The 25,134-nt window shown below is 53.9% G+C and overlaps 2 protein-coding genes across 9 annotated transcripts in view; one reads left to right on the forward strand and one right to left on the reverse strand.

Annotated features, from left to right (window-relative positions):
• Window positions 1–24,230, reverse strand: OGFOD3 (2-oxoglutarate and iron dependent oxygenase domain containing 3). Of its 2 annotated transcripts, none has more exons than XM_003913617.3 (9): window positions 24,052–24,230; window positions 20,574–20,803; window positions 16,471–16,546; window positions 14,403–14,445; window positions 11,473–11,537; window positions 10,508–10,564; window positions 9,146–9,299; window positions 2,987–3,110; window positions 1–315 (listed from the first exon to the last, which is right to left on the reverse strand). In XM_003913617.3, the coding sequence occupies exons 1-9, from the start codon at window positions 24,123–24,125 to the stop codon at window positions 179–181; spliced, it is 960 nt and encodes a 319-aa protein (XP_003913666.2). In that variant the 5' UTR covers window positions 24,126–24,230; the 3' UTR covers window positions 1–178. The 2 variants fall into 2 exon arrangements, with proteins under 2 accessions (XP_003913666.2, XP_009189816.2); XM_009191552.4 differs by lacking the exon at window positions 24,052–24,230 and adding an exon at window positions 23,583–23,793.
• The window catches only part of HEXD (hexosaminidase D), a 25,537-nt gene continuing 24,366 nt past the window's right edge, over window positions 23,964–25,134 (forward strand). For 6 of the 7 annotated variants that reach the window (XM_031657190.1, XM_031657191.1, XM_031657192.1 and 3 more), the window contains exon 1: window positions 24,262–24,375. The gene's annotated coding sequence lies outside the window, so the exon portion shown is untranslated. Of the gene's footprint in view, window positions 24,376–25,134 lie in introns of all 7 variants that reach the window. The other variant, XM_021928467.2, reaches the window with a different exon arrangement.

Consider the following 25,134-nt stretch of genomic DNA (forward strand, 5'->3'; position numbering starts at 1 on the left):
GCTGGTTCCCTCCATTTACTCACAGATGAAAAGATTAACACATCAGCAAATCAAAATCAGAGAATTCCTAAGGCACTCTGTGCAATGAATGGGAACGGGTAGACGTGAGGGTGGGCGCATGGCTGGCGTGGCTGCCTCCACACGGGCCCTCCTGAAGTTATCTTGGTCCGGCTGCCGGCTACGGGAACGCTGGGTCCTCGATGCCGTGGTCGGGGTTGCAGCTGAAGGCGATGGTGATGGCATAGCGGGTGCCCCAGTGGACCTTCTCCACCCGGTGCAGGTTCTCGGACCCCGAGGTGAAGAAGGAGACGCGGCCTGGGAGAGGAGAAGAGAGAGAGGTGACCACAGGGCCACACCCACACCACGGCCTTCAGAGGGTCTGCGGTCAACCCTAAAGAGCAACCCATCAACACGACCCACCGGGCAGGCTGGAGAAATCGCCCCTCTGGGGACTGCTTCTGCAGGAAGCAGGAGGAGCTGGAGAAACAAACCCAGCAATGCTCAGGGCACCTGTGGCAGAGGAGGGGCCCCCACGGGGACAGCAGGGACTCTCTGTGGTGGGCAGGACAGAGGAAGGAGCAGAAGATGAGGCCACCACTGGCTCCAGGCACCCCAGGCCATTTGGTCTCCTCAGCTCTCATGGGCCTTCCAGGTCTAACAGTTCAGGATCTTATTTCTACTCACAGGTTGAGAACAAAACCCAAGCCCTGGGGGTGTCTAACAAAGAATCAGGAAACATAAGTCAAGATAAAACATCCAACTCGCAAAACACCTCTCTGGCTCCCTTCAAGGGTGATAGAGACGACGCCTGAACCGGCAGCTTCCACAGCAGCAACCAGGGCCCAGGGCCCCGAGAGGTGCTGGAGGCATGGACCTGTCTCAAGAGATGCCAGTTCATCTGCCTTAATATTGGAGTGGCACTGCCTACCCCACTGTAGAGTTCTACCAGTGGTGAACACTTTTTTTCCAAAAAAAAAAAAAAAGAACTGCGGACACACTGATCTGTGTGACCTCACTCGAGGCTACAGAAGAGACAATTATATAATTTTTTTTTTTTTTTTTTTGAGACGGAGTCTCACTCTGTTGCCCAGGCTGGAGTGCAGTGACACAATCTTAGCTCACTGCAAGCTCCGCCTCCCGGGTTTACGCCATTCTCCTGCCTCAGCCTCCCGAGTAGCTGGGACTACAGGCACCCGCCACCTCACCCGGCTAGTTTTTTGTATTTTTAGTAGAGACGGGGTTTCACCGTGTTAGCCAGGATGGTCTCGATTTCCCGACCTCGTGATTCGCCCGTCTCGGCCTCCCAAAGTGCTGGGATTACAGGCGTGAGCCACCACGCCCGGCTGACAATTATATAACTATTATCTAAATATCCCTCCATATACATAGGACTATATGTGTACAACATCAAATCACAGGTAAACACATAGATATACACAATTAGACAGAGGCACATGCAGGAGACAGGTTGTTTTAATTATCTGGAAGAAGATGGTGGTACAAAATGTTTGACGCAAGTATTTATCATGCTTAAAATGACTAAGATCAAAATATGCTAAAAAGTTGTGTAATTTCGAGTCCCAGGAGGCTTCAGCTGCTTGACTTCTCAAGAAAACATCTGTCTTGTGCTCTGTGAGTTTTTCATTTTCCAACAAAACTGCTGTGACTGGGACTTCTGGGGTGAGGGCAGACAGGCTGGGCTCCTGCTTACAGAGGCTGGACGCCCAAACCCTTCCCCTGATGCAGAGATGACTCAGAACAACTGACATGAAGGCAGAGCGAGGCCAGGATGCAGTCAGGCCAAACGCCCCCAGTCCACGCCAGGGGAGACTGCGCCCAGGGCTGTGGCACACACGGCCTGAAGCCGGCTGCAGGGAATGGGCTTGGCCAGCCGCTGGCTGCAGCAGGAACTGTCCAACCTGTGGCCAGGGAGCAGCTGAGGGAGGCAGGATGGCAGGAAGTGGCCGGGCAGCTCAGGCCACCTGCCACAGGTAGTCATGGAAAGAGACAGTCCCTCAAACTGAGCTTGCAAACCAAAGTCCTGAGCTAACCTGAGAAAGGCAAGTATAAATAACAGGAATCTCAAAATAAACAAGCTGGAGATCTTAAAAGAGATAAAAGAAAGAAGTCCTGACTGTCACATGGTCCCTGGTCTCACTAAGCAGCCAGGCAGGAGGAACATCCGTGCCGAGAGGCCACGCCATAGGTGAGGGCAGTGCCCTGGGGACGGGTGAGGCAGCGGTGGGTGGGTGGCGCTGGCACAGTTCAGAGGGCTCCCAGGCCTGTGCGAGTTTCAGCTGCATCTGGGGTCAGGGCCGTGGGCTCCACCTGAGGAGGCCCCTAACAGGGGTTCCCCCCTCCCCACATCCTCCCACCCCAGGACCTGGGCTTGTGTCACCCACAAGTTCAAGGAGCAGACGACTGTCCGCTCGGCAAATGCTCCCTGTCACTGCTGTGTCTGCACCGGGCTGGGCATGGCTGGGGCTCTGGGGCTCTGGGACTGCAAGGTCCAGCGTGATGGGCTCTGAAGCCAGCACCGCAGAGACACCCGGTGAGGTTCCCAGCCACCAGCGAGGAGGGCACTTGGTCACCGACACTTGGCTGGGGCCTCGTCTAATCTTAGATCCCGAATCCTTTTGAGAAGGGTACAGAGGTGAATGCACTCCAGAAGGGAGGGAGGGGGACCCTGACCGCTAAGGGGACACACACCAGGGAGGGAGGGGGACGGCACCTGTCAAGGTGATGGGCACCAGGGCATGGAGGGGAGCTCTGCCCCTGACTGACGGTGACCTCAGACATGTGGCCCTGTAGACACCGGCCTCCGGAGTGCTGGGACTGGCCCTGGACCTGGGAATCACTCAGCACCGGCCCGACACACAGCAGGTGCTCTGTGAATGCAGCCTCGCTCCCAGGGACACGCCCCTCACACCTGTGGTGCTTGCCTGAGCCAGGGTCCCCACGCCCAGGCCCCGCCCGTGCCTCCTACCGGCTCTCGGCTCCACTGTCTTGTTGGCGCCCGCCTCCATGAACACGAACCGCCCTCCGCCGAAGTCCTCCAGGTAGTCGGAGAGGTACAGCAGCGAGGTGTAGTCGAAGGAGCCGTAGGTCACCTGAGGGCAGAGCCGGGAGGAGGGGGCAGAATGGGCTCTCAGCATGCGGCCAGGGCAGGTGCTGCTTCTCTCTCTTATTTTTTATTTATTTATTTTTTGAGACACAGTCTCGTTCCATTGCCCAGGTAGGAGTGCAGTGGCGTGATCTTGGTTCACTGCAACCTCCACCTCCTGGGTTCAAGCAATTCTCCTGCCTCAGCTTCCCGAGTAGCTGGGACTACAGGCGCCCGCCACCACACCCAGCTAATTTTGTATTTTTAGTAGAGACAGGGTTTCACCTTGTTGGTCAGGCTGGTCTTGAACTCTTGATCTCAGGTGATCCACCTGCCTTGGCCTCCCAAGTGCTGGGATTACAGGCGTGAGCCACTGCACACGGCCTCTTTTTTTTTTTTTTTTAAATAGACAGGGTCTCACTTCTTTTACAGACAGCATCACTCAGGCTATAGTGCAGTCACAGCACTGTCATCGCTTACCATAACCCTGAACTCCTGGCTTTAAACAATCCTCCTGCCCCAGCATCCTGGGTAGCCAGGACCACAGGCGCACGCCACTACACCCAGCTAATTTTTTCAACCCACCTACCTTGGCCTCCCGGGTGCTGGGATTAGAGGCATGAGCCACTATGCTGGCTAATTTTTGTATTTTTTGTAGAGGTTGGGGGTCTCACTATAATGCCCAGGCTGGTCTCAAACTCCGGGCCCCGGGTAGTCCTCCCGCCTCAGCCTCCCGGGTGCTAGGATTACAGGCGTGAGTCACCAACATCTGTGCTTCTTATCTTCCAGAAGGTAAATTCACAACACGTGTCGGCCCCATTAACGAGGCCATTCGTTCCTTTGCAACTTTAAAACCCCTCTGTGTCGTCTCCAGCCCCATGCATTCTTGCCCAGGACTTCCTGTAAGCTCAAATGTTGGAGCAGCCGTGTTCCAGCAAAGGCTGCGGGCAGCAGGCCAGCCAGCAGGGTGCACACGCTGGGCTGGTCCCCCGGTGCCGGCCTCGCTGTCCACATGCGGGAACCGGAGGCAGGGGTGGACAGGCTTTTCTCCTTTCTTCAGAAGTGGAGCAATCCCAAACTTTTTAAAACTTGTAATAAAATGCAGAACCTAAGATTTGCCAGCTTAACTGTTTCTTCACTGTTTTGAAGCACAGTTCAGTGACGTTAAGCACATTCCCGGCGCTACACAGCCACCGCACCATCCTCTCCAGAACGTCTCATCCTCCCAGGCCGAAGCTCCGTCCCCAGGAAGCACTGACTCCCCACGCCCCCCAGCCCTGCCCTCTCCGTTCTGCTTTCTGTCTCTGTGAACCTGGCGACTCTAGGGTCCCCACAGAGGTGGGATCAGGCAGGATCTGTCCCTCCGTGACTGGTTCACTTCACTCAGGGGTCGCAGCACTCAGCTTCGGTTCCAGAACCCAGCCCGGGCCACACCCTGGGGATGAAGGGTGCTGAGGACCACACCCTGAGGGTGAAAGGTGCAGCCGCCAGGAGACCAGGAGACCGGCTGCAAAGGGGAGGGCGCGTCTCACCCAGCTCAGCCGTCGTGAGCACATCCAGAGCGTGGAGGGAAAGAGACACTCTGGGGAGGGAAGGGGGATGGGGCTGCACCAGTGTGGAACTGGGCTCCCACTGTGCGGGCGCTGAGCTGGGCACACCACACACAACAGAGCCTCGTGTGCAGTGGAGACAGCCCAGGCTGGAAGGCAGACTCCGGACCCTCCCCCTGGGCAAGGTGGCCTCCTCTGAGTCCTCCTGGGAAGGAGAGCAGGATGGCGCTGAGGCCCGGCCCCCAGTCCGACCTGCCAGTATCCACCTCACATAATCCACTGCAGGGAAGCCCAGTCTCAGGTGGTGCCCTGGGGAGGTGGGTCAAGCTCCCTCTCCCCGCCCCACCCAGCTGCCAGGAGGCCCCTTGGGCTCAGCTCCCGTGGGCCTCATGGCTGCCCCCTGGAGTCCCCCCTTAAAAGCCTCCCAAACACAAGTCCGTGCCAGGCTCTGATTCTAGGGAGACCAGAGTAAGACAGACGTCAAGTGAGCAAAGCCACGGGCAGACTGCACCTGCCATCTATAAGAAGGAAACCACACCAGGGTCCATGATCTGACAGACACAGCTGCCTTATGGTATGCAATCGGAAGAAAGAACAATTGCGGCCGGGCGCGGTGGCTCAAGCCTGTAATCCCAGCACTTTGGGAGGCCGAGACGGGCGGATCACGAGGTCAGGAGATCAAGACCATCCTGGCTAATACAGTGAAACCCCGTCTCTACTAAAAAATACTAAAAACTAGCCGGGCGAGGTGGCGGGCGCCTGTAGTCCCAGCTACTCAGGACGCTGAGGCAGGAGAATGGCGTAAACCCGGGAGGCAGAGCTTGCAGTGAGCCGAGATCCGGCCACTGTACTCCAGCCTGGGCGACAGAGCGAGACTCCTCCTCAAAAAAAAAAAAAGAACAATTGCCAAAACTGTTTGAAATGTGATTCTTTACAATTGACGGAATGTGGTATTCTTATGCGTTCGTTTTTATACACATACAGAAATTCAAAAAGGAGCTCTAAGATCTCAGGACTGTGGTTACCTGTAGATGAGGGGGTTACTGGTTTGCCTTTATATATATTTTACTTTTAAATCTTGTAGGATGCATCATTTATTCAAATATTCAAATTTTGACACATGATTTATTCAAAACTAAATTTAAAATAAAGTACACTGGCCAGAAGTCGGGCCGGGCGCGGTGGCTCAAGCCTGTAATCCCAGCACTTAGAGGCCGAGATCGCATGGATCACGCAGGTCAGGGAGATTGAGACCATCCTGGCTAATGCTGTGAAACCCCTGCCCCTACTAAAATACAAAAACTAGCCGCATGCAGGTGGCGGCTACCTGTAGTCCCAGCTACTGGGAGGCTGAGGCAGGAGAATGGCGCAAACGCGGGAGGCAGCCAGCAGTGAGCTTGGGATCCGGGCCACCGCAGACCCAGCCTGGCATGTGACAGAGCGAGACTCCATCTCAAAAAAAAAAAAAAAAAAAAAGAAGTCATAGCAAAACAGCTTTCCACAGAGCAACAAAAATCACCCCAGTTTCTAAACAGTTCTGTTTCACTGAAGTAAAATCTCTGCTAATTAGAAAAACACTAATCTTCAGATACTACTTTGGTTTCCTGAGACAGAATTCAGTCGCGGGCCATGGAAGGAGCCGGGAGCAACAGGACCAGGGCGAATCCGCTGTCTGTGCTGGCGGAAGTCGTGAAAAAGGAAGTGGTTAAAGTGATTACAGCAAAGCAGTGGTGCCGGCTGCTCCCAACACTGTAGCCCGAGAGGGAGAGAGGAGGACTGAAGGCAATCCCAGGCCTTTGGGTTCCTTCACTGTTCTTCTTCCCTTGGGTTTACCTTTTTTTTTTGAGATGGAGTCTCCCTCTGCCACCCAGACAGGGGTGCCGTGGCGCGTTCTCAGCTTACTGCAACCTCCGCCTCCTGGGTTCAAGCAATTCTCCTGCCTCAGCCTCCTGGGTAGCTGGGACTACAGGCACCCACCAATACGTCCGGCTAATTTTTTGTATTTTACTTAGTGGAGATGGGGTTTCACCATGTTAGACAGGATGGTCTCGATCTCCTGACCTCGTGATCCGCCCGCTTCGGCCTCCCAAAGTGTTGGGATTACAGGCGTGAGCCACCATCCCCGGCCCTGGGTTTACCATTTTAATGCCAAGTAGCAGAGTGCCAAGATGGCAGATGCTGACTACAGATTACAACTGCGATCTCTCTCTCCTGATTACAACTGAAACTGCAGAGTGCGCAATTTGGGAGGCCGAGGTGGGCGGGTCATCTGAGGTCAGGAGTTCAAGACCAGCCTGGCCAACATGGTGAAAAACCATCTCTATTAAAAATACAAAAATTAGCCGGGTGTGGTGGTGAGCCTGTAATCCCAGTTACTCGGGAGGCTGAGGCAGGAGAATGGCTTGAACCCGGGAGGCAGAGGTTGCAGTGAGCCGAGATCACGCCATGGCACTTCAACCTGGGTAGCAGAGGGAGACTCTGTCTCAAGAAAAAAGAAAAAAGAAGAAAGAAAAAAGAAAAAAAAGGCTGCACCTGAAGAATAATTTAGTAACAAATGTCACATGGCACAGAAAGCTGGCCGTCTATCTTACTGTCACAGCGGGCACAGCGGGGGAGCGAGAGTTTGATGTTCCCAGCCACGTGCTTTCTGGCTTTAACCTTGTATTTGAGCTTCAGCTCCGGGGCTGACATGGTGCCACTCAACCACTTCCATCCAGGCTGACTGTATAAAGGGAACTCACAGCTTCTACACCATAAAAATCAACCTTAAAGAATGGCTATAATACCATTCTTTTTATTAGCTGTGCTTTACTTTTATCTTCTAAAATCTTTTATTAAGGGCCAGGTGCGGTGGCTCACACCTGTAATCCCAGCACTTTGAGAGGCTGAGGCAGGTGGATTGCTTGAGGTCAGGAGTTTGAGGCCAACCTGGCCAACATGGTGAAATCGCGTCTCTAATAAAAATACAAAAATTAGCTGGGCACGGTGGTACACACCCTGTAGTCCCAGCTACTTGGGAGGCTGAGGCAGGAGAACTGCTTGAACCCAGGAGGCGGCGGTTGTAGTGAGCCAAGATCGAGCCACTGCGCTCCAGCCTGGATGACAGTGTGAAACTGTCTCAAAAAAAAAAAAAAGAAAGAAAGAAAAGAAAAGTCCGGGCACGGTGGCTCACACTTGTAATCCCAGTACTTTGGGAGGCCAAGGTGGGAAGATCGACTGAGGTCAGGAGTTTAAGACCAGCCTGACCAACACAATGAAACCCCGCCTCTACTAAAAATACAAAAATTAGCTGAGCGTGGTGGTGCGCACCTGTAATAATCCCAGCTACTTGGGAGGCTAAGACAGGAGAATCACTTGAACCCAGGAGGCAGAGGTTGCAGTGAGCCAAAATCGCACCATTGCACTCCAGCCTGGGCAACAAGAGCAAAAATCCATCTTAAAAAGAAAAGAAAAGAAAAGAAAAGAGAAATGGGATGGGCAATGGCTCTCGCCTATAATCCCAGCACCTTGGGAGGCCGAGGCGGGAGGATTGCTTCAGCCCATGAGGTCAAAGCCAGCCTGGACAGCATAGTGAGACCCTGTGTCTACAAAAAATTAGAAAAATGAGCCAGGCATCAGGGCACGCACCTGTGGTCCCAGCTATAGTCAGTCTCAGGCTGAGGCAGCAGGAGGGCTTGAGCCTGGGAGGTCAAAGTTGCAGTGAGCCATGACTGCACACCTGCACTCCAGCCTGGGTGACGGCCCTAACTCAAAAGAAACAAAAGAAATAAAGGTAGAAAGTGGTAGAAGGAAGCTCCCAGAGACAACACAGACACCTGGGCCATGGAGAGCATGAGTGGCTGAGCAGAGGCCATCTGATGGAAGAGGTTGAGCATAAGTCTGTGAATAAATAACAGTGGGGTAACCACAGGCCGTGTGGACCGGATTCTCCACTTCTTGTCACTATCAAATGAGAAATTTTATTTCTCCAACTCCATCAGTGAGACTGAGGGTGTGCCCTGAAGCCTCAGAGAGGAAGACATCTAAATGCTTACACCCACCGGGCATGGTGACTCACACCTATAATCCCAGCACTTTGGGGGGCCAAGGAGGGAGGATTGCCTGAGCTCAGGATTTCAAGACCAGCCTCGATAACATGGTGTAACCCCATCTCTACTAAAAATACAAAAATTAGCCGGGTCTGGAGGGGCGTGCCTGTAATCCCAGCTACTCGGGAGGCTGAGGCAGGAGAATCCCCTGAACCCAGGAGGCCGAGGTTGCAGTGAGCCGAAATTGCGCCACTGCGCTCCAGCCTGGGCGACAGAGCAAGACTCTGCCTCAACCAATCAATCCTAACACTGTGCACACAACCGGCGGATGCTGCAAAAGGCAGCCCTGTGGTAGACCCAGGACGCAGGAGAACAGGCCTCACCTCGTCCACGTGCGCGCTCGCCCTGCCCACATGCGCGCTCACTCTGTCCACGCACACCACCCTGTCCGTGGGCACGCTCACCTTGTCCACGTGCGCGTGCCAGTACTCGTCATGCGCCGTCCGTGCCTCCGTGCTGTTTATGCGGGAGAAGAAGGTGGGCTTGGTCAGATGCAGCGAGGACGCGCTGATGCCGAAAGCCTCGGCGATGGTGAGCTGGACCTTCTGCCGCACCTCCCTGCAGAGGACATGACAGCCGTCAGCACAGCCCCAGGCATAAGGGGACGCCCGTGGGTCCCAACCCGTGGGCGGCAGGAAGAGGAACCAGCCCGCGCGCGCTCCAGACACGGGGCGGGGGCTCCCAAGCACACCGGGAACAGATACCAGCTCTGCCTGAGAAGGGCGCAGCCCACAGCCCAGGCGCAGAACAGGCAGAGGCAGGCGCAAGACCACAGCAGCAGGACTGTGGGGAAGGAGAAGGGCGCCTGTGGGATCCACGCTGGGGAGGCTGGTGTGGAGTCAGGCCCCAGATGCCAGAGCCCCCGGGCTGCATTTGCAGGGCCTGGAGCCCAGGCTTCTATTCAGCAAGGCAGAGGCTGCTGTCCCCTGACGTGGGCGTGTGGAGTGCGTGGACGTGGAGTGGGGAGTGGGCGTGGAGCCTGCTAAATGTGGATGGGGTGTCTGTACTGGGGACAAGGGGACTTTCGCTCAGAAGACCCCATGTGCCAGGCCAGAGTGGCTCTGAAATGGATATCTGGGTGGGCATGGGCCCATGCAGGGCACGAGGGGGCACTCGTGTGTCCTGGGATGGTCGCGTGACGCTTGGCTCCTCTGTCCTCATCTCAACCTGGGCTCCTCCAGCAGAATTTTTCTTTTTTTTTTGAAATGAGGCTTGTTCTGCCACCCAGGCTGGAGTGAACTGGTCCAATCCCGGCTCACTGCAACCTCCACCTCTGGGGTTGAAGCAGTTGTCCTGCCTCAGCCTCCCGGGAAGCTGGGAGTACAGGCGCCCGCCACCACACCCAACCAATTTTTGTACTTTTAGTAGAGATGGGGTTTCACCATGTTGGCCAGGCTAGTCTCGAACTCCTGACCTCAGGTGATCCACCTGCCTCACCTCCCAAAGTGCTGGGATTACAGGCACGAGCCACCGCACCCAGCCTCATCCGGCAGAATTTTAAAAACTGGTCTGATTTTACACAGCAGAAAGTAAGAGGTCCTGACCTGGATGCAGCGGCAGGATTCCAGATCTGTTTCACTGACCTGGGCGCATCCTGGCCACGCCGGGCCTGCCCCGGCTTTTGCCCCATGAGATCTTGCCTCTGCGCGCCTGGCCCTGGCCCTTGGGCCTCTCTGTGGGGCCTCCCCAGACTGGCCAGGTCCATCACAGCCCTCAGCCCCAGGCCACCCTGCCTGCAAACCCCCACCCACCTCACTCCTCCTTACCGGTATAACTGGAAGTCCTCCTCTGAGAAGATGTTCTGTATTTTATCCCCAAAGTATCTGTGAAAAAAGGAGTATTCACAAAGGTCACACTTCATCAATCTGTTGTTCATCTCCTTTCAGTTCAGCCATTCCTCAAGTCCCTGAAAATCAACTCAGAGCGACTCCATTTCCACAATGATAACTGCTATAAAGAAGGAGCTGGGGCCAGGTGCGACGGCTCCCGCCTGTAATCCCAGCACTGTGGGAGGCCAAGGCAGGTGGATCACCTGAGGTCAGGAATTCGAGACCATCCTGGCCAACATGGCACAACCCCATCTCTACTAAAAATACAAAAAGTAGCTGGGCGTGGTAGTGCGCACCTGTAATCCCAGCTACTCAGGAGGCTGAGATGGGAAAATTGCTTGAACCCAGGAGGCTAAGGATGCAGTGAGTTGAGATTGTGCCACTGCACTCCGGCCTAGGCGACAGAGCGAGACTCCATCTCAAAATTATAATAATAATAATAAAAACAAAGAAGGAGCCAGCCGGCAGTGGGACCCGGGGCTAATGCGTGAGGCTGACACGGATCCAGGCGGGGAGGGTCTCTTTGCTCTCTCGGGGCCTCATGGAGCATCAGAGGCCCCATCGGATTCTTGGAGCTGCTCCTGGGAGCCTCCCACCTCTGCTGCCTCTTGCTCCCATCCCTTCTGTCCCTCGGCCCACAAAAAACACCAGATTCCCCTAAAGCTTAATGAACAAGCCCCCTGCCCACAGGCTGTAGAGAGCCCACACCTCCCGCTCCTGCGTCCCAACGAGCCACAAGGGAACCGGCCAACATCACAGCCACTGAGGCCCAGAGGCTGCACCAAGCCAGATCCTCCCTCCCGTGTCCGCGTGTCCACGTATCCACGTGTCCATGGCTAGGAGGCACGGAGCTGCTCACTTGGCTTTTAGAGCCAGCACTGAGGTCACGCTGCAGCGCTTACCTGTACAGGTTCACAAAGTGCTTCCCGACAGACAGGGCCCCTGAGTGCAGGTCCAGAATGGATGCCTGGAAAAGACGTTGTGGAGTAAAGCTTGCGGCCGCAGCAATGGCAACAGCTGTTAAAAGTCACAGATGGTAAATGCGAGTTACCAAGGTCTGTCCTGCACACACCTCAGGTTTGTTTTGTTTTTTTGTTTGTTTTGTAAAAAGGATCTTACTCTGTTGCCCAGGCTAGGGTGCAGTGGCACAATCTCAGCTCATTGCAGTCTCAATATTCCAGGCTCCAGGCCAAGCAATCCTCCCACCCTCTGCCTCCCAAGTAACTGGAACTAAAGGCGCTCACCACCACACCCGGCTAATTTTTCTTTTTTCAGTAGAGATGGGGTCTCACTATATTACCCAGGCTGGTCTCAAACTCCTGGGCTCAAGTGATCCTCCCACCACAGCCTCCCAACGTACTGGGATTACAGGTATGAGCCACTGCACCCAGCCTCAACCCAGGACCTTCTTAAAATCCTCCCAGACCAGCCAGGTGCAGCGGCTCACACCTGTAATCTCAGCACTTTGGGAGGCTGAGTCAGGTGGATTGCTTGAGGCCAGGAGTTCAAAACCAGCCTGGCTAACATGGTGAAACCCCATCTCTACTAAAAATACAAAATTAACCAGGCGTGGTGGCAGGCTGCAATCCCAGCTGTAATCCCAGCTACTTGGGAGGCTGAGGCAGGAGAATCGCTTGAATCTGGGAGGCAGAGGTTGCAGCAAGCCAAGATCGCACCATTGCACTGCAGCCTGGGCTACAAGAACGAAACTCCATCTCAAAAAAAAAAAAAAAAAAAAAATTCCCGGACCAAACACTTTTGTTCCCTGTGACCTAAAGAATAAAAACCAGGGGACGGGCATGGTGGCATGTGTGGGCTGTTTTCAGTCTGGCGCCGTCTCTGTGCAGCTCCATGCCGGTCACAATCACGTGTCCCTGTAGGCAAGTGTTGACTTCTCTCGAGTAAACGTCTCACAGCACTGCTCCCACCTTGGCCTCCTGGGTGGCTGGCACCACAGCACGGACCATGCCAGGCCTGAGTCATCACTTTGTAAGGCACTGAAGTGTTTCTTGCCCGACCATCCACCTCTCAGTCCTTCCTCACATCCTCAGAGGAAGAGGCTTCCAGCCCACGTCAGTCACCCCACCTATGACCCCAGAGGAGCCCCACTGCTGCCCCTTCCTCATCGTCACGGCCACTGGTCCTGCGGCACCAACCTAGCGTGGGCCTGTTGAATGGTAACTGAACCCAACGCAGCGGCCCAGCCAGCTCTGTGCAGGACAACTTCCCATGTGAACGTGGAGGAAGTGGTGAAACACAAACCCACCCACTCGCAGATCTGTAACAGATAGCCCCCAAACTGAACCAAACCAAACTGAAATAAAACAAGGAACTCAGGCAGGGTATGGTGGCTCACGCCTGTAATCCCAACACTCTGAGGGATCAAGGCAGGTGGGTCACCTGAGGTCTGGAGTTCCAGACCAGCCTAACACGGTGAAACCTCGTCTCTACTTAAAATGCAAAAATTAGCTGGGTATCGTGGCACATGCCTGTAGTCCCAGCTACTCAGGAGGCTGAGGCAGGAGAATCGCTTGAACCCAGGAGTTGGAGGTTGCAGTGAGCGGAGATCGCCCCACTGCACTCCAGCCAGGGCGACAGAGCGAGACTCCGTCTCAAAAAAAAAAAAAAAAAGAACTTAATTTTCAGAACCCAAGAGAAAAGAGTTTGCAGAAAAAAAGTCACACAGACCATCATAGAAATATTTTGAAATTCTTGAAGAGTCTATAAATTAATTTCTTAGAAGTTTCAAAGATGCAGAAAGACTCAGGTCTATTCAGTGATTATAATTCAAAGCGATCACCAAATACACAGAGAGAAACAGATCTTCAGACAATTCCACACACCAAGCAAGAAAATAACCCTGAGGAAACCGCATGGGAATTTGCGCTAACACCAGCTGCACTGGGGACTGACTCCCAGCCACTGCCCGTCAGGAAGGTGAGGCCACGGCGGGTGGTGACTCCGTGATCCCTGTGGCTGCGGTAGCACAAACCAGGGCTTTAAAACAACACGAGTTTATTCTCTCACAGTTTGGGAGCCCAGAAGTCCAAAACTGAGGTGTGGCCGGGGCCCTGCTCCCTCCCAGGGCTCCAGGGGAGGTGCTGCCCGCCTCTTCCCATAGCCGCAGCACTCCCATCTCTGCCTCCGTCTTCGCAGGACCTTTTCCTCCTCCCTCTCAAATCTCCCCCTGCCTCTCTCTCCTATGGGCACTTGCCATTGGATTTAGGACCCAAAATCCCGGATGATCTCATCTTGAGATCCTTAAGTTAATTACATCTGCAAAGGTCCCTTTTACAAATCAGATCATGTCCACGGGCTCCAGGTGAACACATTCTCCGAGGCCATCAGCCGACACCCTGCAGCGTCACACAGGGGACGACAGCCCCACAGGGCGTCCATGGAGGCATCCAGTTCGGAGGTTGCAGGATGCGTTGCAGCGTGTCTGTCCCACGGAGGCTCTGCTGTTTCCCGGCAGCTCCCCGCGTCCAGCGCACACAGCCATCTCCTCGCTGGGCTCCCACCCCTCTCCCTTGCCGGCTCTCTGCTTCCAACCCCCTCTATTCCCCCAACGTGAACTGGAGCCAGGCAGGCTGTGACATGCCATGAAGAGATGGCCACGCACATCTCAGGACACACTCTTCCCAACGAGGGTCTGCTGCACAGGTTTCAGTCAGGTGCAGCTGCTGCAGCTGGTGCTGAGGAACACCATGGTGGGCCCCACCCACATTTGGGGGCATGCAGGGAACCCTGCACGTCTGCCTTCCCCTTCCCATCCAAGTGAGAGCAGAGTTAAAGGGTGAAATAAAGGGGGCAGGAACTACATTCAACTCACCCCTCCGTCAGATCCTCCCAGGGAGAGCCCCTTCTCAGCTATGCTGTAGGGAGAAAATAATTCAGAATTTAGTTACTGGAATTGTCTATAATGTATCATCTAGGCAAAACGTCAATCAGCACAATTAATGCAATGTTAGTGGGTCCTGCATGTTTAATGTTTATGATGTAAACAAATGTTTAGACCAAAGGACTCAACTTTCAAAGTTCAGTGCATAAGCGACGATACTGCCATTGCTGTCTTGTCAATATTTGACTCAGCTTAGAAACGACTGGGCTTCAGCACTTTGGGAGGCCAAGGCGGGTAGATCACAAGGTCAGGAGTTCGAGACCAGCCTGGCCAACATAGTGAAACCCCGTCTCAACTAAAAATACAAAAATTAGCCAGTTGTGATGGCAGGTGCCTATAATCCCAGCTACTCTGGAGGCTGAGCCAGGAGAATCGCCTGAACCCGGGAGGCAGAGGTTGCAGTGAGCCAAGATCATGCCACCGCACTCCAGCCTGGACAACAAAGCAAGACTCAGTCAAGAAAGAAAGAGAGAGAGAGAGACAGAGAGAGAGAGACGGAGGGAGGGACAGAGGGAGGGAGGGAGGGAAGACATGAATGGCTGGGCTTAATCTCTCATCTTCAACATTGAAAGCCACCTGAGCCAAGCTAAGGAGCCTTGGGAGCATCTAGGGGAGGGCCCGCTGCTCCCCATCTCTCCTGGGACCTCAGGCAGGCGGGGGAAGCTTTGAGATTCACCAGCTCAGGAGATAGGGGCCGTGCCCATGGTGGGAGAAAGACATGTACGCACCAGCTGTGCTGGACCAGAGAGGACCGCCCCCAGCTGCCACAGGTGCTGGGAGCCGCCTATGGACACCAAGCGGGGACACGCCGGTGCCTCAGTGAGACGCAGTAACCCCACGTGGAGCTAGGCAGCATCCTTGGGGGCAGGCTCCCTGGGGAGAATCTCAGGGCAGGGCACGTGGCCCAGGGCTGCACACGCTTAGCATCTCAACAAGTGGTTGGAAAATCAAAACTTTCTTTTAAGATCTCAGTAAGAAAAGTCCAGCACCAGCGGCCTCTGAGTGGCGTCCTGTGCTACCACAAGTAACAGCCAGGTGGGCTGAAGGGCTCCTTGGAGGCAGTTTCAGGGCAGACACTGAGTGGTCATTGAGCAGTGTCCTGGAGGCTCTGTGGGGAGCAACGGGCACTCAGCAGCAGTCCCCAGAGGGGGCTACGACCTCTGCAGAGGAGCCCGGGCCTCCAGGTACTCTCTCAGCTACTGTTTCGCTGAGGGCCATGGTCTCCTCTTCTGAAATCAGAAAATCTGAGCTTGGCCCTTGAAAGCACATAATTCTTTTTTTTTTTTTGAGACAGAGTCTCACTCTGTTACCCAGGCTGGAGTGCAATGGCACGATCTTGGCTCACTGCAACCTCCGACTCCCAGGTTCAAGCGATTCTCCTGTCTCAGCCTCCTGAGTAGCTGGGATTACAGATGCGTGCCATCACACCTGGCTAATTTTTTGTATTTTAGTAGAGACGGGGTTTCGCCATGAGCCCAGGCTGGTCTCAAACTCCTGAGCTCAGGCAATCCACCCGCCTTGGTCTCCCCAAGTGCTAGGATTACAGGCATGAGCCACTGCGCCCAGTCCGGAAATTCTTATAAAATTATAATATAATCTTTTTTTTTTTTTTTTTTGAGATGGAGTCTTGCTCTGTCACCCAGGGTGGAGTGCAGTGGTGCAATCTCGGCTCACTGAAACCTCTGCGTCCCAGATTCCAGCAATTCTCCTGCCTCAGCCTCCCAGGTAGCTGGGACTACAGGTGCCCGCCACCACGCCCAGCTAATTTTTTGTATTTTAGTGGAGACAGGATTTCACCGTGTTGCCCAGGCTGGTCTCGAACTCCTGAACTTAGGCCTGCCTCGGTCTCCCAAAGTGCTAGGATTACAGGCATGAGCCACCGAGCCCAGCAATAAAATCTTTAAAACCGCTCTATTACTAATAATGCTCTGCTTCCTGCCATGGCCCCACTCCGCGTGTGTTTGTTTAAATCTCACCGTGCTCAGGGACGGGCGGTTACCTGCGAATCTGCTCCGCTTCCTCCCTGGTGATGACAACATCGGTGACACCTCTGCCGCATTTCCTGGGGGTGCAGCCTGGGAGGGGACAGCCAGGGTGAGATGCAGTTTCCAAGGCCACCGGCGCATGCCCTTCCAGGGGATCGGGGCCACAGCTGGCTAATACGCCCGGTCAAATGTGAATTTCAGACACACAACCGCAGCTCTCCAGAGTGCATGCGCTTTGTGCAGTGTATCTGGAGTTCATGTCTCATTGGGTGTCCTTGGCTTCCAGTGGCTCCAACTGGAGATTTAATCCAGAAGCACCTGTTGCTGCCCCAAACCTTGGGAAAGCCACAGAAGCCCCAGACACGGCGTCGACAGCATTCCTGAACCATCACTGACTGCAGATCCAGACACCCACAGGCACCGTCAGAAAACCCTCCTGTGACCGCCAGAGCGGAAAATCCTCCTGAGACCACCAGAGCGGAGCTTGTGGGTCTGGTCTCAGTCCTTCCCCAGGGCACAGCGAACTGTTCCCCACATCCCCCTGTCTCTCCCCGTACCTCGGTGACCTGCGGAGGCTGAGAGGGAAGAGGAAGCAGCAGCTCAAATGGGGGTCAGGGTGGTCGGGGGCAGGGACAGGGGCAGGGTCGTTGGGACAGGAACAAGATGGTCGGGGCAGGAGCAGGGTTGTCGGGGAAGGGGCAGAGACAGGGTCGTTTGGGGCAGGGGCAGGGTCATTGGGGCAGGATCAGAGTGGACAGGAAAGAGTCAGGGTCATTGGTGCAGGGGCAGGGTGGATGGGGCAGGGTGGTCAGGCAGGGTTAGGGTGTTTGGGGCAGGGTGGTCCGGGCAGGGGCAGGGTTGTTGGGACAGGGACAGGGTGGTTTAGGCAGCATCGCCCAGATGCACAAGGTACAGCAGACTGTCAGAGAGGGGCCCAGCGACCCGTCCCTGTGGTTTGGTACGAAGTGCAGCTGGCTTTGTGCGCTGGGCAGGCCGCAGGCCATGCCTGACTATGAGACGGCAGCCCACAAGCACCAGGACATGGGGCCAACCGGAACTCCACAATTTGCTTTTCCTCCCTCTCCCTACGTCCTGCCTAGAAAGCCAACCCTGAGCCTGGACGTGAAGCCTCCCTCTCGGGACCATGGGAATAAAAGCCTCGCACTCAGTGCTGAGCGCCAGCATCAGGGGCTTGGACCCAGGCATCACATGGCACCGCGATGACCTTGTTCCAGGAGATAAACAAAGATCCACTTGGCTGAATATCAGGGAAGGGGGGCTGTAGTTACATGTGGTTAAATGATCTAAAGGACATAGGCGTTTTATTTCAAAAACAGAAAGTCATTTTATGCTTTTTTATAAGGTTTCCCCCACTAAACATGAGGACACAGGAAAGCGGAAAGCAAACGGCAAATGCAATGAGAGCCACACAGGCCTGTGGCATAGCCTCTGTACTAGCAACGAGAATCACTAGAGGGAAAAGAGGGTCCCCTGTGGCACAGGAGCGACTCGACAGGAAGGGGAAGGGACAGCAAACAGCAGACAACATTGTCCCACGACACATATGGCAGCCAAAGCAGAGACGCTGCTGGGTCCACACTCAGTGGAGATTCTGATGCCTCTTTCCATAACTGGTGGGTGAAGGGGACAAAAACTAGTGACAAGAATTTGTGCACATGAGCGTGGGTCAGGAGAAATACCCATAAAGTTGTAAAAAATGACCAAAAATCCCATGCATTTAGAAATTTTTTAAATTTCCAAGTAACTCATGAGTTAAAAACCAATAATAATGAAAATTAGAGGCCGGGGCAGTGGCTCATGCCTGTAACCCCAGCACCTTGGGAGGCCGAGGCGGGTGGATCACCTGAGGTCAGGAGTTCGAGATCTGCCTGGGAAACATGGGTGAAACCCTGTCTCTACTAAAGTTACAAAAATTAGCCAGACATGGTGGCAGGCACCTGTAGCCCCAGCTACTCAGGGGGCTGAGGCAGGAGAATCACTTGAACCCAAGAGGCTTGGCGGAGGTTGCAGTGAGCCAAGATCATGCCACTGCACTCCAGCCTGGGCAACAGAGTGAGTAACACTCTGTCCAAAAAAAAAAAAAAGAAGAAGAAAGAAAGAAAGAAAAAGAAAATACATCAAACCATTTGTTTTATTGTAAAATACATACAACATAGAATTTACCATTTTAACCAAGCTTCTTAAAAAGTGTGCAGTGTGGTGGCATCAGGCACAATTGCATCGGGCAGCCATCACTAGCACCACCTCCAGAACTTTTCCACCTCCCCCAGGTGAAATCCCAAACCCATTAAACATGGACTTCCCATCCCCCCTCCCTCATTCCAACTTTTTTCTTTTTTGGCAGGGGTCAGGATCTCGCTCTGTCACCCAGGATGGAGTGCAGTGGTGCACTCTAGGTTCATTGCAGCCCCGACCTCTCGACCTCCCAACCTCCTGGGTTCAAGTGATTCTCCCACCTCTGTCTCTTGAGCTGGGGGTACAGGCGTGCACCACCGCACCTGGCTCATTTTTTATTTTGTAGAGATAGGGTCTCACTGTGTTTCCCAGTCTGGTCTTGAACTCCCGGCCTCAAGCGATCCTCCTGCCTGGGCCTCCCAAAGTGCTGGGATTGAGGATGAGCCACTGCTCCAGGCCATTCCAACCATTTTTAATGTCGATAAATTATTAATGATCGCAAGAAAAAATTCTGCTTGGTGCTAGCATTCAAAAAAGAGTTTTGCAAAGCTGGGATGTTAGAGAGAGAACTGCTAAGAAAGAGAGAGCACCCACAACAACCCACAACAGAAACATTCATTTTCCTGACCCCGAGGCGGCCCCGTCCCTCCCTGCGGCGCAGCTGGGACCACATTCACGTGCGTCACAACAGCGCCCCTTTGTGGAAGAACTTGGCAATCTTTTCTTGGTTCAAGTGCAAAGCATTGAATTGAATTTTTTAAAACCTGAATTCTGCCTCAAAAACCCAGTCGCGCATCTTGGATTTTTAAAACTAAGATTTTTAAAACATCCAGATGGCATGGAATGCTGAAGAAAACAGAAGTGACAGGAGGCCTACAGGCAGCGGGGTCTGCACTGGCCGGCCCGGTCAGCCCTGCTCCGGGGCCGTCCGCTCTCCAGGGTGCTGAACCCCGGCCCTGCTAACCGCAGCGCTGCTCCAGGCTCTGGGCTGCCCTGGAACCACCACCACCCCCATATCAGGCCCAGGCAGAACAGGAGCGGGGGAGAGGAGCTGGGGCACAGGACAGCAGAAGGGCTGCCGGTCGTTCCTTGTTACATTTTCCCCAACATTCCCCGACTGTACCACATTCTCCAGTCAAAAAATCTTTCTGGTTTTGACTTTTTCTCAACCCTTTCTTTTTTTTTTTTTTTTTTTTTTTTTTTTGAGACGGAGTCTCGCTCTGCTGCCCAGGCTGGAGTGCAGTGGCCAGATCTCGGCTCACTGCAAGCTCTGCCTCCCGGGTTCACGCCATTCTCCTGCCTCAGCCTCCTGAGTAGCTGGGACTACAGGCGCCCGCCACCTCGCCCGGCTAGTTTTTTGAGACGGAGTCTCGCTCTGCCCAGGCTGGAGTGCGGTGGCAGATCTCGGCTCACTTTTAAGCTCTGCCTCCACACCATTCTCCTGCACCTCAAGCCTCCTGAGTGGCTGGGACTACAGGCGCCTGCCACCTCCTAGCCCAGCTAGTTTTTGTATTTTTAGTGAGACAGGGGTTTCACCGTGTGTCAGCCAGGATAGTCCTCATCTCTGTTTGTGATCCTCCCGTCTCTCGGCCTCCCAAAGTGCTGGGATTACAGGCAGGCCACCGCGCCCGGCCTCTCATCCCTATCTTTCTAAGGCAAACCATCACCTCCGCTGGACTGTACAGCTTACTAAAACGCTGACCGTGGCCGGGCAGTGATGGGCAGGGCCCGAAACACCTGCACTCCCAGCCAGATGTGGACTAGCCAGCCTGCAGGAGGGGAGAGGTCATCTGCTACCCCCAAGCATACCACATCCAACCCAATTCCCACCCCTTCATCTCAGCCAATGTCCTTTAACCACACTGAGTCTCATTTTAACGCGTTGCTTTCCTGAACCACCGCAGAGCCTGTGGCACTGTACCTTCAAACCTGCGGTGACTGTCGTAGTCCTCAGAGCAGGGCACCTCGATGAATCTCCCTGCCACGACTTCGCCACGGCGGGCCAGGACCTCTGTGACCCCGTCTTCGGCCCCTAAGTTGCTCCAGAGCAGGAGTGCGGTGAGCACAAGGCCAGCCCCTAGGCCCGCAGTCCTTAGCCACGGCCTCTGCCACAGCCTCTGCACCCCCCGCGGGGATCGGTCCTTCTTGGTGCTGGGAACAGAAAACAGGCCACGTCACCCAAACGCGGAGTGAGCCAGAGAAAACGCTCCCCAATCATCAAAGTGCATGCGCCATGACCCGGCCTTCACTCACACCTCACCCCCGAAACGAGGGCTTCCTGCCTGGGGCCAGTGCTGTCCACTCAGGAGACACGGACTCTTCCCTCCCTTTCCCTTCAGCAGTCTCCAATACACACTAGCTGCCTCCTGAGCCAGGGAGTTTGAGAAACACTGCAATAGAGACCCATGGGTTTTAAGTAGAAGAAAAAAAAAAAAGAAAAGGCCAGACATGCTCCTTATAAAGGCCACTTGAGGTGGGCGCAGTGGCTCATGCCTGTAATCCCAGCACTTTGGGAGGCCGAGGCGGGCAGATCACCTGAGGCCAGGAGTTCAAGACCAGCCTGACCAACATGGTGAAACCCTGTCTCTACTAAATACAAAAAATAAAATAAAATAAAATAACCAGGCGTGGTGGAACATGCCTGTAGTCTCAGCTACTCGGGAGGCTGAGGCAGGAGAATCATTTGAACCCGGGAGGCGGAGGTTGCAGTGACCCAAGATTGTGCCATTGCACTCCAGCCTGGGCAATGAGAGCAAAACTCCATCTAAATAAATAAATAAATAAGTGCCACTTTAATGTGAGATGTTTCACAACAAAATAAGGATGTTTAAAAGGGTTTGCTTAGCAAAATGGGACAGGATGGGGTGCCCTGTGGCGCAGCTGTTCTAGGACAGGCTGGTAGTGATGGGGGCCTCCATGCAGGGGTGAACCCTAAGGACGGGGGCCGCTGGAGGAAGGCTGTTTCCAGAGTGGGACAGAGGTGAGCCCCCTACAGCTCAGGTATTCCATCAGGGCCGCACTCACTCCCCTCCTGTAAAATAAGCTTCACGTCTGCTCCAAGGAGCAGGTGTTGGGTCTCTCCCACCGCTGAGAAGAGAAGGGCTTTGGACACATGTATTTCCAAAACTTCAATAAAGGCTCATTTAAGGTATATTAGGACAATATTTCTTTTATTTATTTATTTTTATTTATTTATTTTTTTGAGACAGAGTTTCACTCTTGTTGCCCAGGCTGGAGCGCAATGGCACCATCTCGGCTCACTGCAACCTCCGCCTCCCAGGCTCAAGCAATTCTACTGCCTCAGCCTCCTAAGTAGCTGGGATTACAGGTGTGCACCACCATGCACAGCTATTTTTTTGTATTTTTAGTAGTAGAGACGGGGTTTCACCATGTTTGTCAGGCTGGTCTCAAACTCCTGACCTCAAGTAATCTGACCGCCTCAGCCTCCCAAGGTGCTGTAATTACAGGCAAGAGCCACCACGCCCAGCCTCAAAAGTCTATATTTCTATATTAACCATTCAGTGCTGACAAAAACTGTTACTCAGTATTTCAGAAAATGTACGAGTGAACTGGAAATTTTTTAAATGTATTAAATAACTTCTCATATTATTATTGAAGAAAATAGGTAGGTGTATGTTTATACTTGAAATATTCTTTTGGAGAGATTTGGTTTTTGGGAAAAGGTAAAATACTTATAAATCATCGCTAGGTCATTCATTTATGCTTAATAAAATTATAGCTGCATGCTAGTCCGATGGTAGTGGGTTCCCAGAACTTAATAACCTCAGTGTCACTAACGTTGGTATACAACCTCCCACTGCTAAATTTGACTGGCTTTAAAAAAAATTATAGCTGTGGCCAGGTGCGGTGGCTCACGCCTGTAATCCCAGCACTTTGGGAGGCTGAGGTGGATTGCTTGAGGTTGGGAGTTTGAGATCAGCCTGGCCAACATGGTGAAACCCCGTCTCTACTAAAAATACAAAAATTAGCCAGGTGTGGTGGCGGGCGCCTGAAATCCCAGCTACTTGGGAGGCTGAGGCAGGAGAATCTCTTGAATCCGGGAGGTGGAGGTTGCAGTGAGCCGAGATTGTGCCACTGCACTCCAGCCTGGGCAGCAGAGCCAGACTCTGTCTCAAAAAAAGGAAAAAGAAAAAGAAAAAAAATTATAGCTGTGAACTAGCATAAGGCATTTAATATTAAGGAAGGAGACCACTACTACTACTGCTGCCCTCCTCCCCCCACCTTGCCTAGTTCACAAGACAGGAGGAAAGAGAGGAAGAAACAAAAGTAAGATAAATAGCCAGATAACCTCGGCACCACCACTCGGTCCTAGGAGTTAAACAAAGTAATAATAATAACATCAACCCCTGGCCTAAACTACTTGTGTTATCTGTAAATTCCAGACACTGTAAGAAAAAAGCATAGTAAAACTTTCTGTTCTGTTAGCTGATGCATGTAGCCCCCAGTCACGTTTCCCACGCTTGCTCGACCCTTTCACGTGGACCCCTTAAAGTTGTAAGCCTTTTAAAAGGCCAAGTATTTCTTTTTTGAGGAGCTCGGCTCTTAAGACGCAAGTCTGCCGACGCTCCCGGCCGAATAAAAAACCTCTTCCTTCTTTAATCCGGCGTCTGAGGAGTTTTGTCTGCAGCTCGTCCTGCTACAATATCCTATCTAGTAGACTCCAAAAGCAGCTGAGATGAAGAGGGGATAAAAATCTCAAGAACAAACTATGAGGTTTAAGAGTCACTGTAGCTATCCAAACCTGAGGTGTCCTCCTGATTTCCCTTAACTGACGGCTTCAGTGTGCAACTCGTCAATAGAGGGGAATTGGGCACTCTCGAAAATAGCAAAATATTAATATCAAGCAAGCGAGAAGCTGTATTCTGCACGCTAGAAGATCCTTCACTAATACCTGCAAACCAATGATCACCTGTAACATTTTAAAATCCTAAAACTAAGCATTCCTCCATGGCACCCGATCCTCTAGAATTCCACGGGGAAAGCAATCTTCGTGGTTTAAAAGCGAAGGCGGAGGCACGCTCCCGGCTCAGGCGGACTTTCCAGGCTGCTGGGTGGGTTACTCCACGCGACAGCGACAGCCAAACGGCAGGTTCCCGGAGCAGCAGCAGCAGCTCATCAGGCTGGAAGCAAAGCCCCCTTCTCTTTCTCATGCCCCTCTGGGGTCGGTGGGCCTCCACTGTCCGCCACCGCGGCTTCCGCCCGCACCTGCCCCGCTCCCAGCATGGGATGCGGTAGGCCCCGCCCCTCCGCGGCAGACCACGCCCCGCCCCCCCCCCCCCCCCCGGTCGGGCCAGGCCCCGCCCCGTCAGACCCCGTCCCGCCCACTCCACGGCCCAGTCAGCAGCCGCAGCGCGCGCCCTTCCCCTCCTCGCCGCTACCTGCTCCGGTTCCGGCGCTCGGCCGCTCCGTTGCTCTCGGGCGCCTTGGTTGCGGCCCTCCGCTGAGGCGCCATCGGGCCAGGCCGCCGCAGAGCCGAGCCGGACGCGGGCGCCAGGCCCGGGGACGAACGCCGTGACAGGGAGCGCGAGGCGGGCGCGGCGCAAGGACGCGGGAGCGACGCGCTCGGCCATCGGCCCCTGGCCTGGCGGCCAGGCCCGAGCAATCGGCGGCCGATCTGGGCGGGGCTCAGAGCGGAGGCGGCGGCCGCGGGGGCGAGGTCCGCCTGGTTGCGCCCCGGACCTCGCGGGACCGCGGCGGCGCAGGTGAGGTGCGGGTGCGGCTCTGGCTCCGCGCGCTCGGCCGGGCGGCTGCCGGCTGGAAGCGTTTCCCCCGGTGCCTGTACCTGGAGAGGGACGGCCGGGCTCCCGAGCGGCGCCTCCCAGCGTGGCTGTCCCGCAGCGGCACCGAGCCTGGGGGTGAATATTGTGGGTAACTGGTCGTAGGCGAAACTGAAAGTGCTTGGTGTCCGTGTGCACCACCGGCCTGCCCTGCTGTGTTACAGAGTCCTTAGGGTCAGAAGCCTCCGAACCCTTGCACGGAACCAGGGGTTGGATTATTGAACTGAATCTGTCTCACATGCAAAGCTTTCCTCTTCTCACCGGATCCTTTGTGCTTTCATAGTAGATAGGAAAAATAAATAAGTAAATAAGTTTTACCCTTCCCCAGCTGCTTCGTTATCCTTTGGATGCCGCTTTTATTCAGTATAATACTACGCTCAGCTCTGATACACTTGGGGGCTTTTTAAAAGTTATTAGCTTACCTTAAATCCTAGACAGTTTTCCCCAACCTGGAGTCAGTTTTGCAGTTTCTTCCTCTTTATAATCAAGCTGATCTGAGCTCTAGAAATACAAATTAGTTTTAATATTACCTAAAATTAGGATAAATTTCCTACAGAAGCACCATATTGTGCGGCTTGATAAGAAAATGTTTAGAGGCTTCTGCCCGACTTTTCACTAGCATAGTACATCTAGTTTAACAAGGTCTTTAAAACGAAGTTGTTTTGCAGTTACTTGTGTTATTAT

This window comes from Papio anubis, chromosome 17, assembly GCF_008728515.1.
Source record: "Papio anubis isolate 15944 chromosome 17, Panubis1.0, whole genome shotgun sequence".
In the NCBI taxonomy this organism is placed as follows: domain Eukaryota; kingdom Metazoa; phylum Chordata; class Mammalia; order Primates; family Cercopithecidae; genus Papio; species Papio anubis.